The sequence below is a fragment of the Lacerta agilis genome, chromosome 2 (assembly GCF_009819535.1).
Source record: "Lacerta agilis isolate rLacAgi1 chromosome 2, rLacAgi1.pri, whole genome shotgun sequence".
NCBI lineage: Eukaryota > Metazoa > Chordata > Lepidosauria > Squamata > Lacertidae > Lacerta > Lacerta agilis.
This window is the reverse complement of record NC_046313.1, coordinates 26006347-26019351: the sequence shown is the minus strand read 5'-3', so window position 1 is coordinate 26019351 and position 13005 is coordinate 26006347. Positions and strand designations below refer to the sequence as shown.

General features: G+C 43.8%; 1 protein-coding gene across 1 annotated transcript in view; it reads right to left on the bottom strand.

The window, feature by feature from the left end:
* AATK (apoptosis associated tyrosine kinase) overlaps positions 1 to 12743 on the bottom strand; it is a 74045-nt gene extending 61302 nt beyond the window's left edge. The window contains 1 exon segment of the mRNA XM_033138995.1: positions 11920 to 12743. Within this exon segment, the coding sequence (XP_032994886.1) occupies positions 11920 to 12007 (88 nt within the window). The 5' untranslated portion in view covers positions 12008 to 12743.
* Between the last annotated feature and the right edge of the window lie 262 nt (positions 12744 to 13005).

Genomic DNA, 13005 nt, shown 5'->3' with positions numbered 1-13005 from the left:
GGAAATGGGAAATATTATTTCCACATCAAAAGGACTGGCAGTTACTTCTGTGGGTTACAATGGGCTCTCAGTGGTAATATAAAAGATGAACATCCTTGGGACTGCTCTCACTGGGTATGTGTCAGGGGTTTTGTGTTTCTACACAGAAAACTGATTTTTCTGACACTGTAAATTAAAGTAAACATGCTCCAAACTGTTTTGCCTCCTCTGTGGAATAGCGATTAGCTCAAGAATAGTAGAAATTGCTTTTCTGCATTCTTATTTTATTTGGTTTTCTATTTTGCTTGCTTCTTTTGAATTAAATGTTTTTGCTCTAAATTTCATTGTGCTTTGCCTTGGAATTCAAGAGACTCGGTCTGCCCAAGATCCTTGGTTAGAAGGGATCTCATGCTCACCAAGTAGCTCCTAAATGGCTCTGAGAAATAATTTTGTTGTTGTTGTTGTTGTTTAGTCATGTCCGACTCTTCATGACCCCATGGACCAGAGCACGACAGGCACTCCTGTCTTCCACTGCCTCCCGCAGTTTGGTCACTCATGTTGGTAGCTTCGAGAACACTGGAATTGGCCAGCTCAGATAAACTCTGCCTACTGCATGTTTATGATATCCCTCAAGTCATCAAGGTACAAATAAGAGTCTTCTGCCAAGCAACAATTCTATAACTGATCTGGGCTGTTTCGCGCAAATCATGACAGTAGTAGACTAGTGATAGTACCTCATTTCCTGGACAGTGTGGTTTACATACATGATGTTACCAGAACGGAACCTGCTCCACTCCTTCTAAGGCATCCTGGGTTTCACCAAAAAGAAAAGAGGCACCTCCCTCTCTGAAAAGTAGAACAGAGATACACTCTGGAGTCAGCTGACAAACACGACTTCTGCAAATATGGTCCTCCTTGTGGAAAATGTGTTCCTGTGAATAATGAACACATGAACCCTGCAAAGTTATCTTTCTGAATAACCCTTTTGGAATACCTAAAGCAGTCTGCAAATCTTTTCATACGAATGCAGTCTCAGTGATAACAAAAAAAGTGGGTGATTTATGCGCCTAAGTGCGTATGTGCCAAAGCACATTGATTTGGAAGTTAGCTCTACTGAAATCAATGGGACTTAATTTCAAGAAAATGCATATAGGTTCAAGGCAAAACACATTAAGAGTTTGTTAAGCTGTAGCAATTATTCATGTGAACATGGCATTGCTATGCGGTCTCTGAAGCTGTATAGAACAAAGCACCACCCTCAATTCACAATCACTAATGCAGCTTAGGATTCCTACTCCAGCCCCTAACCACATATTGAAAATGTCAGGGGGGAAATCTACACTCTCATTATTCTTTCCCTTACATGAAGGAGTAGAAAAGGGCATTCAAGCACCTCTTTATCACACTTGTGCTGGGCAGATTCAAACCAGAAATCTTTATACTCCCTCCCACCAGTATTCCAAGAAAAAAAATATTTTTGCATCCAAACACTCAGAACACATGGTTCACATTCTTCCAACAAAATCAGTATTTCAGCCTTTGTTTAGTACCCATGGCACTAAAAAATGCTCACAACAAGCAACTCACTCACACTGTGCTTTTAAAACAGGGTTGCATTTCTGGTGAGGTAATAATTCTGGGACTTGCTATACGTTTCTTCCCCATCCCATATGCAGAGAAGCCAATAACAGTGACATGAAACATTCTCTGCCGCTTCCCTCCACACCCATCCATCCAACCTGCAACAATTTTATAGACAGGAAAACACTGGTGCATTGAGAGCACATACTGTCCTATAGCACACACAAAGGTTGCCAACTATTTTTGGTCCATATCCAAGCCCTGCCTATAAATAACCTATTCAAGGTAAACGGTTGATGTAGCAATAGCAGCTACCTGTCACTTATCAGCCACGTTGCTCCAAACCTTTCCCGACTTAATCAATGCCTTATTGATGCCCTAATGTTCCAACTCCTGCCTCCCCCTAGGATGAACGAGGAAGCAAAGACCAAAGAAAGTTATTTATAGAGCCCTAAGCCAAATCAGATTCTCAGCTTTAAGATGTTGGATCCATGAGCAAACAAGAACAGCCACCATCAACACATTCAATTCTGCTCTTCTCCTTGCTTTGGACAGTTTCCCTGATGTAGGCTGGGCCAGAAATACTAGCTCTTTTTGAATGTATGCATGGATGCAGGGAGGGTGAGGGACAGGATCTAGCTGGTGGGCCAGATCCCAAGATCCTCCACCCCTAGTGGGTCACTTTGACAGGGGGTGGGGCTGCCTACCTATCAGTCACCTATATCCCCATGCTGTCAGGTGGACCATTTTTGCTCTGCAGCATGGCTTGAGTTCAAAACTCACTGCAAAGCAAGATTCCAGCCAACCAACTTTGTTGGCGCTGTTTTCAAGCCCTGCTTTCATCAGGGATCAGCTACTCTCCAGAGCCGAGCTCTTGATCAGAAGCTCTGGAGTGTGGCTGATCCCAAGAGGTCTTTAAGTCACTGACAAACAGCTGTCTTTGGGCCCTACTTTCAAAAGGGATCAGCAACATTCTGGAATTCTCAGTCTAGTCATGAGGCACATAATGCAGCAACCGTGCTGAAGCTTGGCAGGTCTAGGCTTGGCTAGTGCTTAGATACAGACTGTGCTAAACCTATGAATGTCACTGTCAATTACACAATGGAATATAAACGAAATAAATAAACTGGTGTCAGTGCCAGGCAGTTGCTTATGGTTCCACTATGGCAAAAGCCCCTCATGATTTACTTCCAGGGGTGGGAAACCCCACAACTTGCAGCCTAATCTTGGCCTGCCAGAGGGGTCCAATTTGACCCATAAGGCCATTTTTCCAAAACAGCCTCCACCCCTCAGTCAGCTGACACTACTCATGACATCAGCTGAAGGGCAGGAGGGTGGGGTTCAATTCTGCATTGATTGTGTCAGCTGATGGGGAGGTGAGAAATAAATGCTTTGGTAGCTGCCCTAATGTTTTTCACAACTCAAAGCACCAAGTACAGGGCTAGCATGCTAGAAATGCCCCTTGTGCTGCAGTTCCCAGCAGCCAAACTGAATCAAATTTCTCCTTCCTCCTGAGTCTTAAGGAACCATTAGCCTACAAAGGCAGATACCGGTAATAGAAAACACTAAGGGGTGGGGAGGAGAAGACCCTTATACCAGAGTCACACAATTTATCCTTCTACCCTAGTTCTGCATACTCTGGCCAGGGTCCTAAGTTGGGGGTTCTGCCTACATGAGATCCTTTTGAACTGGAAATGCCAGGAACTGAACCTGAGAACTCCTCTGTGTTGAGCAATGTTCCCTCCCCAAAGTAAGAGTGGCAGCTCCGTATCTCTCCTGACATCTGGGCTCTGTCCTCAAGACAACCATAAACAAATGAAAAATACATATGGGTAAGATCCATTTCTTTTGACTGCAGTTCTATATCAAAAAAATTCAAACCGACCTCTAATGTCAGAAAATGTGGCAATCCTGGGGGGAAAATATATGTAACGGGGGCGGGGGGAAGAGTTTTGAATTCTAGTCCTATCCTTCAAAATGTGGGTTTGTAGACTTGTTCTTAGTAGATCCACATTAGCTTTTACCCTCCCCTTCCCATGTTTTCAAGATAAGTCTTCACAATTTGATTGTTTTATTAATTTTTCCAGAAACCTACCAGCCATTCAAACCAAGGTACATACAGTATTTATAATCGCTGTATTGTTCTTAGTGCTTTTCCTTGAAGAAGAAGAAAAGTACCATGTTTGTTTTCTTTCTGGCCTTTTGGAATTCATTCCATCTACCTGCTCCCGCCTAGTTATCTTATAACTCGGCCTTGCAGGTGGCCTATAAACTTCTCCACAAAGGGGTGTAACCATACACAAACTCTACACCGCCTAGGATGGTGGAGATGCCAGACAGAAAACATCTCAACCTTGGGGGAAACCGGCACCCAGCTCCACAAAGGTTCAACAAGTACAAGTTCCAAACAAATTTAAGCTGAGTACTCATGTCTGAAGAGCTACCGCAAAAAAAAAAAAAACCAGAAACCATTGATGGAGACAAACACCAAAGGGAACTCCAATAAGCAAAGCCAACTCAGTGCCTGTAAGAAACCATTCCTACAACCCAAGTCTTCTCGCTTTGGCCCAGCCTAGCTTCTTTTGGGAGAGGTGTTTTATTTCATATCATGCATCATGGAATCCCTTATCAGCTAATCCCAGTAAGGCCCCTGGGAACAAGCTATGTGCAAGAGATAGCTGAAAAGGCCTCAGTCTAAAGTAGAATGAAGTTGGGTTTTGACTGAGAAAATTTCAGCCACCCCTCACATAGTTCAAAGGCATGAACAGGAGTCCCATTTTTATGCACTTCATAAACCTCCTGCCAGTCAAGTAGTCAGAACCAGGAGATACTCTCTCAGTTCAGAGCCAGTGCCTGGGACTCATTCTTCCGCACCATCCACTTTCAAGACCATCATCAGTTTGCTGACAATGAAAATGATCTGCCTGCTACTAAACTGTCACACATTCCTGGGTCTGAGATGTGAATTACCAAGTCTCACTCGCAAATTAAGCCATGCTAATGTCATCGCCATTTCTGGAGATAGCCAAATTCCAATGGAAATGTGAAAGGCATTTGGCTTAGGAATACACATGGAGTGCTCCAGGCATAAAATCAACCAACAGGGAATGTTCTGAGATTTTTTTATTTTTTTATTAACAAAGCACAGATTGCTTGAGAATGAAAAGAAAACAGAGATGGCCTAAGCTGGGCAAAAGAAACTTGGCCAACTGAGTGATTAGATATTGTGATATAACAGTCAAGCATTTTTAGGATTGCCCAGTTATCTTCATTTTATTTTTGTTGCTGATTAGTTGTTATTAGAACAGTAACAGCAAAAATACTTTAATCGACAACAGGTTTAATACTTTTGATAATCACAGAAACAAATTAACTGTTTTTGTGCAACAATTAATTTAACTTTTCAAAGAAGTGCAATTGATCATTATAACTTTTTAATAATGCTAGGAAAGGATTTCTATAAATGCAAACAATTTACTGTTGCCTTTTTAGCTTTTAGCTTTTCACATGAGGGATAGTTAATGAAAATAAAATCTAGTAAGAGCAATTATTTAAAAAACACACCCAGAGCTCAGTTTTTAACAGCATTTGTGCCAAGTAACTCACGGAGTGACTCATTCTTCAAGCATCATCAGTATTAGATTCAGCACAGATAGGGTACTCTTTGCAAGCAAGGAGGGGTCATGGGTGTTCGCAATCGGTGTCCTGTACCACTAGCTACTGCTCAGAGGTGCCTGCAGGTATAAGCAGGTGGACAATAAGAAAAGCTCTGGTATGTTGCTAAATTTGCCTCAGCTAGGGTTGGAGGAGCAATTTTGTTTTATTTGCATTTTAATGCAAAACTACCTAATTTGCATTCCTTGAACTAATATATGAACTAAAACAGCATCCTTCAAAATTCACACAGCTCCGAATTCTTGCAACGCAGTTCTCCAACAAAACAATCTGGACAGAAATGCATATAATTATGGGGAAAGTGTGCATACAGATGCATATAATTAGTGAAAGTAACATACACAAATGCATTACATTAGGGGAAATTGCTTGTAAAGATGTGTATATTAGTCAAAACTCCATACCAAATGTGTCGAAAGTGCATACAAAAATGTGTTTATTAGGAGAAATTCACACTGAAATGGTTATGAATTTTCATGAGGATTACTCTTTCTCATAAGTGCATATTGCTGCAGAAATATGGAGAACTGAATTTAAGACTAGAAAATATGAGAAAGAGAAAACAATTAAAATGGACAGATTCATCCATCTTTGCCCACTACTAACAGGCTAAGGCCAAGCAACCCTCACTCTTGTTTTCGATAATGACACTATAATGAAACAAAGTTTCCACTGACACAGTGACTTCATTAAACATCTGACAACATCTGACTACAGCAAAATAGCAGGTGGACAGTTCACTGCTTGGCATGCCAGCCCTAGGCAGAGATGGAGCCCAAGGAAGGAAGTATCATTTCACTTCCAGGAAGAGGACTCCACATCAGGAGGCAAAACAACACCTCTCCTAACATGCACATGCATACTATTTGAAACATAATTCTATTATAGAATATGACTTAAGAAAAGAATATGTGCGAGAAGTCATATACCGGTAATTCCTCCACAAGACCCCAAAAGGCTGGATGGAAAACTTTTTACAACACTTATAGTTTAAGGTATGATACGGGCTTGCCGATCAGAAGGTCGGCGGTTCAAATCCCATTGCTCAGTCCCAGCTCCTGCCAACCTAGCAATTCGAAAGCACGTCAAAGTGCAAGTAGATAAATAGGTACCACTCTGGCGGGAAGGTAAACGGCGTTTCCGTGCGCTGCTCTGGTTCGCCAGAAGCGGCTTAGTCATGCTGGGCACATGACCCAGAAGCTGTATGCCGGCTTCCATGGCCAATAAAGCGAGATGAGCGCCGCAACCCCAAAGTCGTCCATGACTGGACCTGATGGTTAGGGGTCCTTTCAGCTTTACCTTTACCAGTCATTTTACCTGCCAAAAACTAGTGGCCTCCTTCTTCTCATGTTGACTGATTTGTGGCAGCTATACAGAACAATACATAACTATGCTACATTTAAGTTGCCCCCCCCAAAAAAAACCACTCTCACCATAGGATTCTTTTTTCATTTGTCTCACCCCCTTGTACTGGGATACATCTTGCCCTTCCTATTATCTGTTGAGGAGAGCCTGACCAGGGTTTCAGACTATGGCAGCCATCATTACAATTGCTGCAGCAGAACATGAAAAGCCTAAGAAGACCTTTCAGCAGGCACCCAACGAATCATCAAGATCTGAACCATAGCTACCTGGTGCTTCATCTTTGTGCTCCTGGCAACCACTCTAGCCAACGTTTCTCACCCACAATCATGAGTGACTGGGTATTTTGAGTACCTTGGAGAAAAGGTGGAGGGAGGAAGAACACAACAAACAAGCCTCAAGAGCCAGGCACTTTTTCTAGCGTGAAAAAATGGGGAGGGGGGGTTTACTGCATCGTTTGATGGGTGCCAGGCATTCAGGAAAAGAGACAAAATACTTCAGAAGGGTGCAGATTAGGTTCAGTGCCCTGGGGAGGAGCTGTGGCCTGAGGAGAGTCCCATGGAGCAGAGAGGCTGCATTTGTACCCCAAGCCCTAAGTTTCCTACCCAAGTCATAGATGCACATCCCTCCCTCTCTATCTCTGGGCTCCTGGTGGGTCAGAAAATTGGCCAGCACATTCATAAAAAGGAATATCATTGAAGAAAGAAAGGCAAGATCCTAGGGAGGCAATCACAGTGCCAGCAGAATGTTTCTCGTCTTTGCTCCCCCGCTGTATCACCATTGAACATTTGGGTCTTATCAGCTCCATACAAGCCAGAAGCATTCCAAGCAGAGCCATTTCTTCCCCAAAGGACACTAGGTAAATGCCTATAAACTGTCACTTAGGTCCCTTCATGCCCAGCATTCCCATGCTCAGCACACCTCTTCCACCCCTTGTCTCAGTTGAGGGGCACAGGATACTGTTTAGCAAGCACAGGTCCTTTGTCCTGCTCCAAATAAATGTACCTGCAACGTTGATTATCTCTGCTTTTGCAAGGGCTGATATGAGCACCTGCTCTAGGTCTTTGGGGTGACAAGATTCTCTCCCCTCCCTGAATGGTCCCACCTCCTCCTGACCTATACACTTTCCTTAATCCCACAGCCATAGTTCCTGCACTTGCTCACTTATTCAGGGGTACATTATCTGTAAGTGACAACAAATAGAAGAAACAGGAAGGACAAGTCAGCTCCGAAGACTGACAGTGGGAACTCTACTATGACATGCAGCTCTACCAGTGCTCAACGAAGCAAATCCCCAATACTGGCTTCAACTGAAAGACACAGGCCAGTGTACAAGCTAATAAACTATGGGAGTCTCAATGCTGACTTGAAGTTATTGCTCTGATAAGAGTACATGTACACCATCCCTTGCCACCTACTTCTGGAATAGATTCACATATCAATTTCCTACCCCTCCCTCCCACACCCATGCACCACCGGTCACCTTGCAAATGAACCATATGTTTACCAGTCTTTTGAATGCAGCATCAAGCAGTCTATTTGCTGGCTGTTTTGGAATTTGGCCAGCTTGTTTTCTGAAGCCCGGTAAACGTGTGCTGACCACATGTGTTGAAGCATTCGCAAGACAGGTTTCCATATGCATCTCAACCACGAGACAAATGTAAAAACAAAACCTTGTTCATTGTGGGGGGGGGGGAGGGGAATGATTGTGTGGATCCAATTTCCAGCTGCTTGCCCCTGGTTAATAACTTAAGCAATTATTAATTCCTTGACTCTCTGCTAAAAATCTTTCTGCATTGCTGTGTTTCATTAGCTTGACAATCCTCTGCTGTCTGAGAGCTGGCAAAGACTGTGAAGTACCGGTATATAGCACGAAGGCCCCTGATCAAATCTCTTCACAGCTATGAACCCAGTAGGTGGCCTTAGGCAAACCACTATCTTCCATACTCAGCCTTTTATAAGAACTAATATCTGTGGAGAGGAATTGTAGAGAAACAGCTGCAAGCACCAGCAAGGCTTCGCTGATTGCTACCCCCATTGTATGACCAATGATAAGCGGATCAATAATATAGCAATGCACAATATAAAGAGCAGGAATGGGGAACCTGTGGCCCTGATCACTATTCATAATAGCTGGGGCTGATGGCCGTTGTGTGTCCAACAGCTGGAGGACCACAGGCTCATCGGTACAGAACCACAGCTCTGAACGAGAACAGGAACCGAACTATAAAAGGCCACCTATTCCAACCCCCTTGCTCTTATACGAAGCAACTCTGTCTCCCTTGTTCCCAGATCAGTCCGTGTAACCTTAACACACTTTGCTACAACCAGAGAGCAAACCTCTCCTTAAGACTCAAGCAAGGGATCCAAGTCATGTACATTGAGGCACAGGAAAAACAAAACAACAAACAAGAAGTCATTAGTCAATCTGACCGCTAAGAAAACCAAATATGTGGCAATCAGTCGGGCGCTGAATATAACCATAACCCATCTATATATTTCCCCATCCGAAACTTCATTGAGAACAAAGAGAGAAACTCCATGCTATCTAACATCCTGTCCTACTTACACTACATGTATATGCCTCTGAAATCAAAACCACGTACTATGGGATGGCCCAGGGATAACATTGTTCACAAAGCTATGCTAAGTTGGGAAATGATTGGTTGCATCAACATGATGCAGATCCCATGGCACAGCTGCAGAGTAGTTCATAACTGATGTTGCAAGCAACCCAGGACACACTGCAGATCATTGGTGCACAGTCAGTATAAGATCAGTCCACCAAATTGTGGCCAGAGGATCAGCTGGCAATTTATCACTTCTAGTGGGAGAGAGCTGCACAACACAGACCTATTTTTGTAAAATTTGTTTAACATTTTGGTGTTACTTCTGAGTTTTCTTTAGCTTTAGCATTATGTAAAATCAAACAAACGTTCCCTATTCACTTTTCTTCAAACAACACTATATTACATACTTTATTCTATCTTCACTATCTCTCTTCTAGGATGGAAGGGACCCTACAAAAAGAGGGTGAGAATTTTTCTTACACCCTTCAACATACTGAATATGTGCCATGTAACATCTGTAACTACTATCCATATCCAAGTCCACTGTGTATTTTAAAAGACAAGAACCCAAAGTACCATGCATCCATTCAAGAAGTAAACACATAATACATCAAATGATTGATATTAAGACATTCTGATCCTTTTGGTACTATTTCTTTTTCTTTTCCCAACACTCTCTAGTCATGTTTGCTATTTTAGCGGCTAAACAGACTGAGCTGATGGTTCCAGGGTGCTATTTACAAACTATGTCATTACCTTTTTTCATGAGTGATAAAAGCTAACACTATTTAGGCATTATATGATTTTCACCACCACCACCACCCAAAGCACACATTCATTTGCACTGTTCAACACCGTCTTTCTATGTTGCTTTTAGGAAAGAGATATTGCCAAAGCCTTTGTGAAAATTCACATGAACACCTAGAAGATGAAAGCAAAGTAATCACACCCCTCTCTGTTTATCAACCTCCATCTGTGACCAGATTGGTGAAATGCAAGGTCAGCTCACACACTGCAACAGAAACATACATAACTAAGGAAACAGGTCCACTTTAATTTGGGGCATGCACTTGAGATTTAACACAAAAGATGCAAAATAGCTACTTATATAACATACGATTCCCTAATGCTTACATGACAGAGCTGCAAGTTCTTATATGCACAAATTGAAATCTGGCTGAACAGCATTTCAACAATTTTTGCTGAACACTGTATAAAGAAAAGAAAAGGACCCGAATAAATTTATTTATCAGTGAGGGCAGAGTTTGGTTTGTTTGTGCTATCCTCTATCCCCCCCCCACATGTTTTTCATCGGACAGATGCCTTTTGAGAAAACTCAACCCATTACTGAGCCCAAGACATCATTCCAGGCCTGCCAGGTAGCAACTGCAGTGGAATCCAGAAAGCTGTGCCAAGATCGTATTATCAGGGCAGAACACGGCAGTTTGTTTTCACATGAGAAATCCAGTGGAGAACATAGAAGTGACATTTGGAGGTACTGAAAATAAATTCATGTTTCATTCATAGGCGACTGAGTCAATCGTCCACAAGCGTGGCAGTTAAGGACTAGGGGCACACAAATTAGTGGAAAGAGATGAGGTGGCAGTTTCATGTGGAGGGGAGAGGGACCCATGAGAATTGGAAGCTATTTCAGACGATAAAAGCAAAAGGCACCAGGAAGACAATGGATGTAAAAGCACTTCAGGAGCAAATTGGGATGCCGATGTAGAGATTAGGTTTCTACCTTTCGGGATTTCTGGCTGAGAAAAGCAGTGAAACCTGTCACCAGAAGATGTAAGTCCCTCTGGGATACAACAATTCTGACTTTGCAGAGTCAACATGCTCTTGCTCATCCACAAATCAAGGACTAGCAATTACCCAGCCAAAAGGTTTATGGCCGAACAGGGTCAAAAAATCAATCACCTCTAGCAAAGGGAAGTTTTAATTCAAGACTGACACCCAGCACAGAGAAAGGCCCAGCAAGGCAATGAGGTTCCCTCACCCCACTTTTGCTTGACTTTACGCAATACAACCTTCACAAGAACGCAGAGCAAAAGGCCCACAAGGGTTATAAGCCACATAAAATTCCATCCCTTCTGCAATTAAAGGGAACTTCCAGGCAGGAAATTCAAAACCTCAATCACTCACAGCATCTCACCCAAAACAAGTCACATTTTAAAGAGTGACCCACCGCCATAAATATCTTGTTTGCATGCAAGGTATGCCCTAAGAAGATGTCACATACACTAGTATGAACTGCGCTTTAAATGTCAAATTATCTCATATGGGAGAAGCCCAGGAACTCTTTGCACATACCCCCTAATTTCCAAAATGATGGAAGGGGAGGGGGAACAGAACAGTTGATAAATGGTGATGCAACTTTTGCAGGAAGAATCTGTACCTCAGGAATCTTTCTAAAAATCACAACCCAAGACAAAAGCAGTGTGTGGGAGCAGGGGACGGGGGTACTGTTGTTTTGTTTCCTTGCTTGATTTAACTGCCACCTAATTTACCACCAGCGGCCTGATAAAATGGCTCAGATTCAGCAAAGGGTTAAAGAACGCAAGAAGTGCAAGGGGGGGCAGGTAGAGGATAATTGCCTGCAAGGGGGAAGAAATCTGTAGCTGAAGTGGGAGGCAAGGAGAGGAAAATCAAAGGCGATTTTGGGAGGAGGGGAGAGAGGGGAGGGGGAGAGAGAAATTGAGAATTCATTACTTTTTATTTTTTTTTAACAGAAATAAAGCCAACTTACCGGGGTCGAAGTGCGAACTGAAGGCAAAGCTGGGGTTGAAAAATGAAGCCGACATGACAATAGCCAAGAGATTTGCCACCATTCCCATGGCAAAGCAGAAAAGGGGGGAAGGGTTGTAGGGGGTGCAGAGAAGAGAGACGGGGGGGGGGGAATGGATCAAAAAAATAAATGACAGAAGCGGCAGACACTAGGCAGGTGAGGCGGTGGGATGAGGGGAGGGGGCTGAAAGCTCTCGCAACTCCAGAAGTTGCGCCGGTGCCACATTTAAAAAAATCACCATCTCCTTTCCTCTTGATAGCACAGCCAGGGAATTCAATGCTGCAGCTCCTCCTCTTCCTCCATGTTATTATCCCAGTGCGTCGCCTTCAGGTATTTTTTAGCCGATTACATCCTCCATGGGAAGATGAAGGGGGTTCGGGTTGCAACGGCCACAGTTGCAAGTGGTAGCATAAGCGAGTTGCTTATATATATATATATATATATTTGTTTTCTTTTTAATTGGAGGCTGTTGTTTTTAATCGCAACGGCCCCGGCGTTCGGCGTTGCAAAATCAAGCCAAAACAGATGCTAAGAGAAGCTGCCTGCAAAAACAAAATGAAATTGCACCTGGATTGGTGCCGTCCTCCAAAGAATGGATACAGCCTAGTGAGTGCCTTGCAAAAGGAGTGAGAGGAGATGTAGTCGCGCACTCTCCACCCCACCCCCACCCCCCTCTCCGGCTGCCACACAGGGGGAAAAGCTTTGCACCAAAACAAGAGAAAGCTGGAGCGTCGAGGAGGTGGGGGGAAGAGATCACTGGCTGCAGCGATAACGCCAGGGCAGGAGAGGAGGCTGCAGAACACCAGGGCAGCTGCCGGTGCTAGTGGGAATGCAAAGGAAGGAGCTGTTCCAGTGCTGACCCTGGGAGAAGCAGCAGCCACAGCAACGCCATCTTGCTCCAGATCTGCCCTCCCCCCAACACTGCAGCAAGCGGCAGGGAAGGAGCGAGGCGGGGGGGAAGGGAGAAGAGGGAGCCGGGCAGCGCTCGCCCAGGTGGCATGGCTTGGCGCGCGCAATGGGTGAAGAAGGGGCGTCGCTGCCGCACGT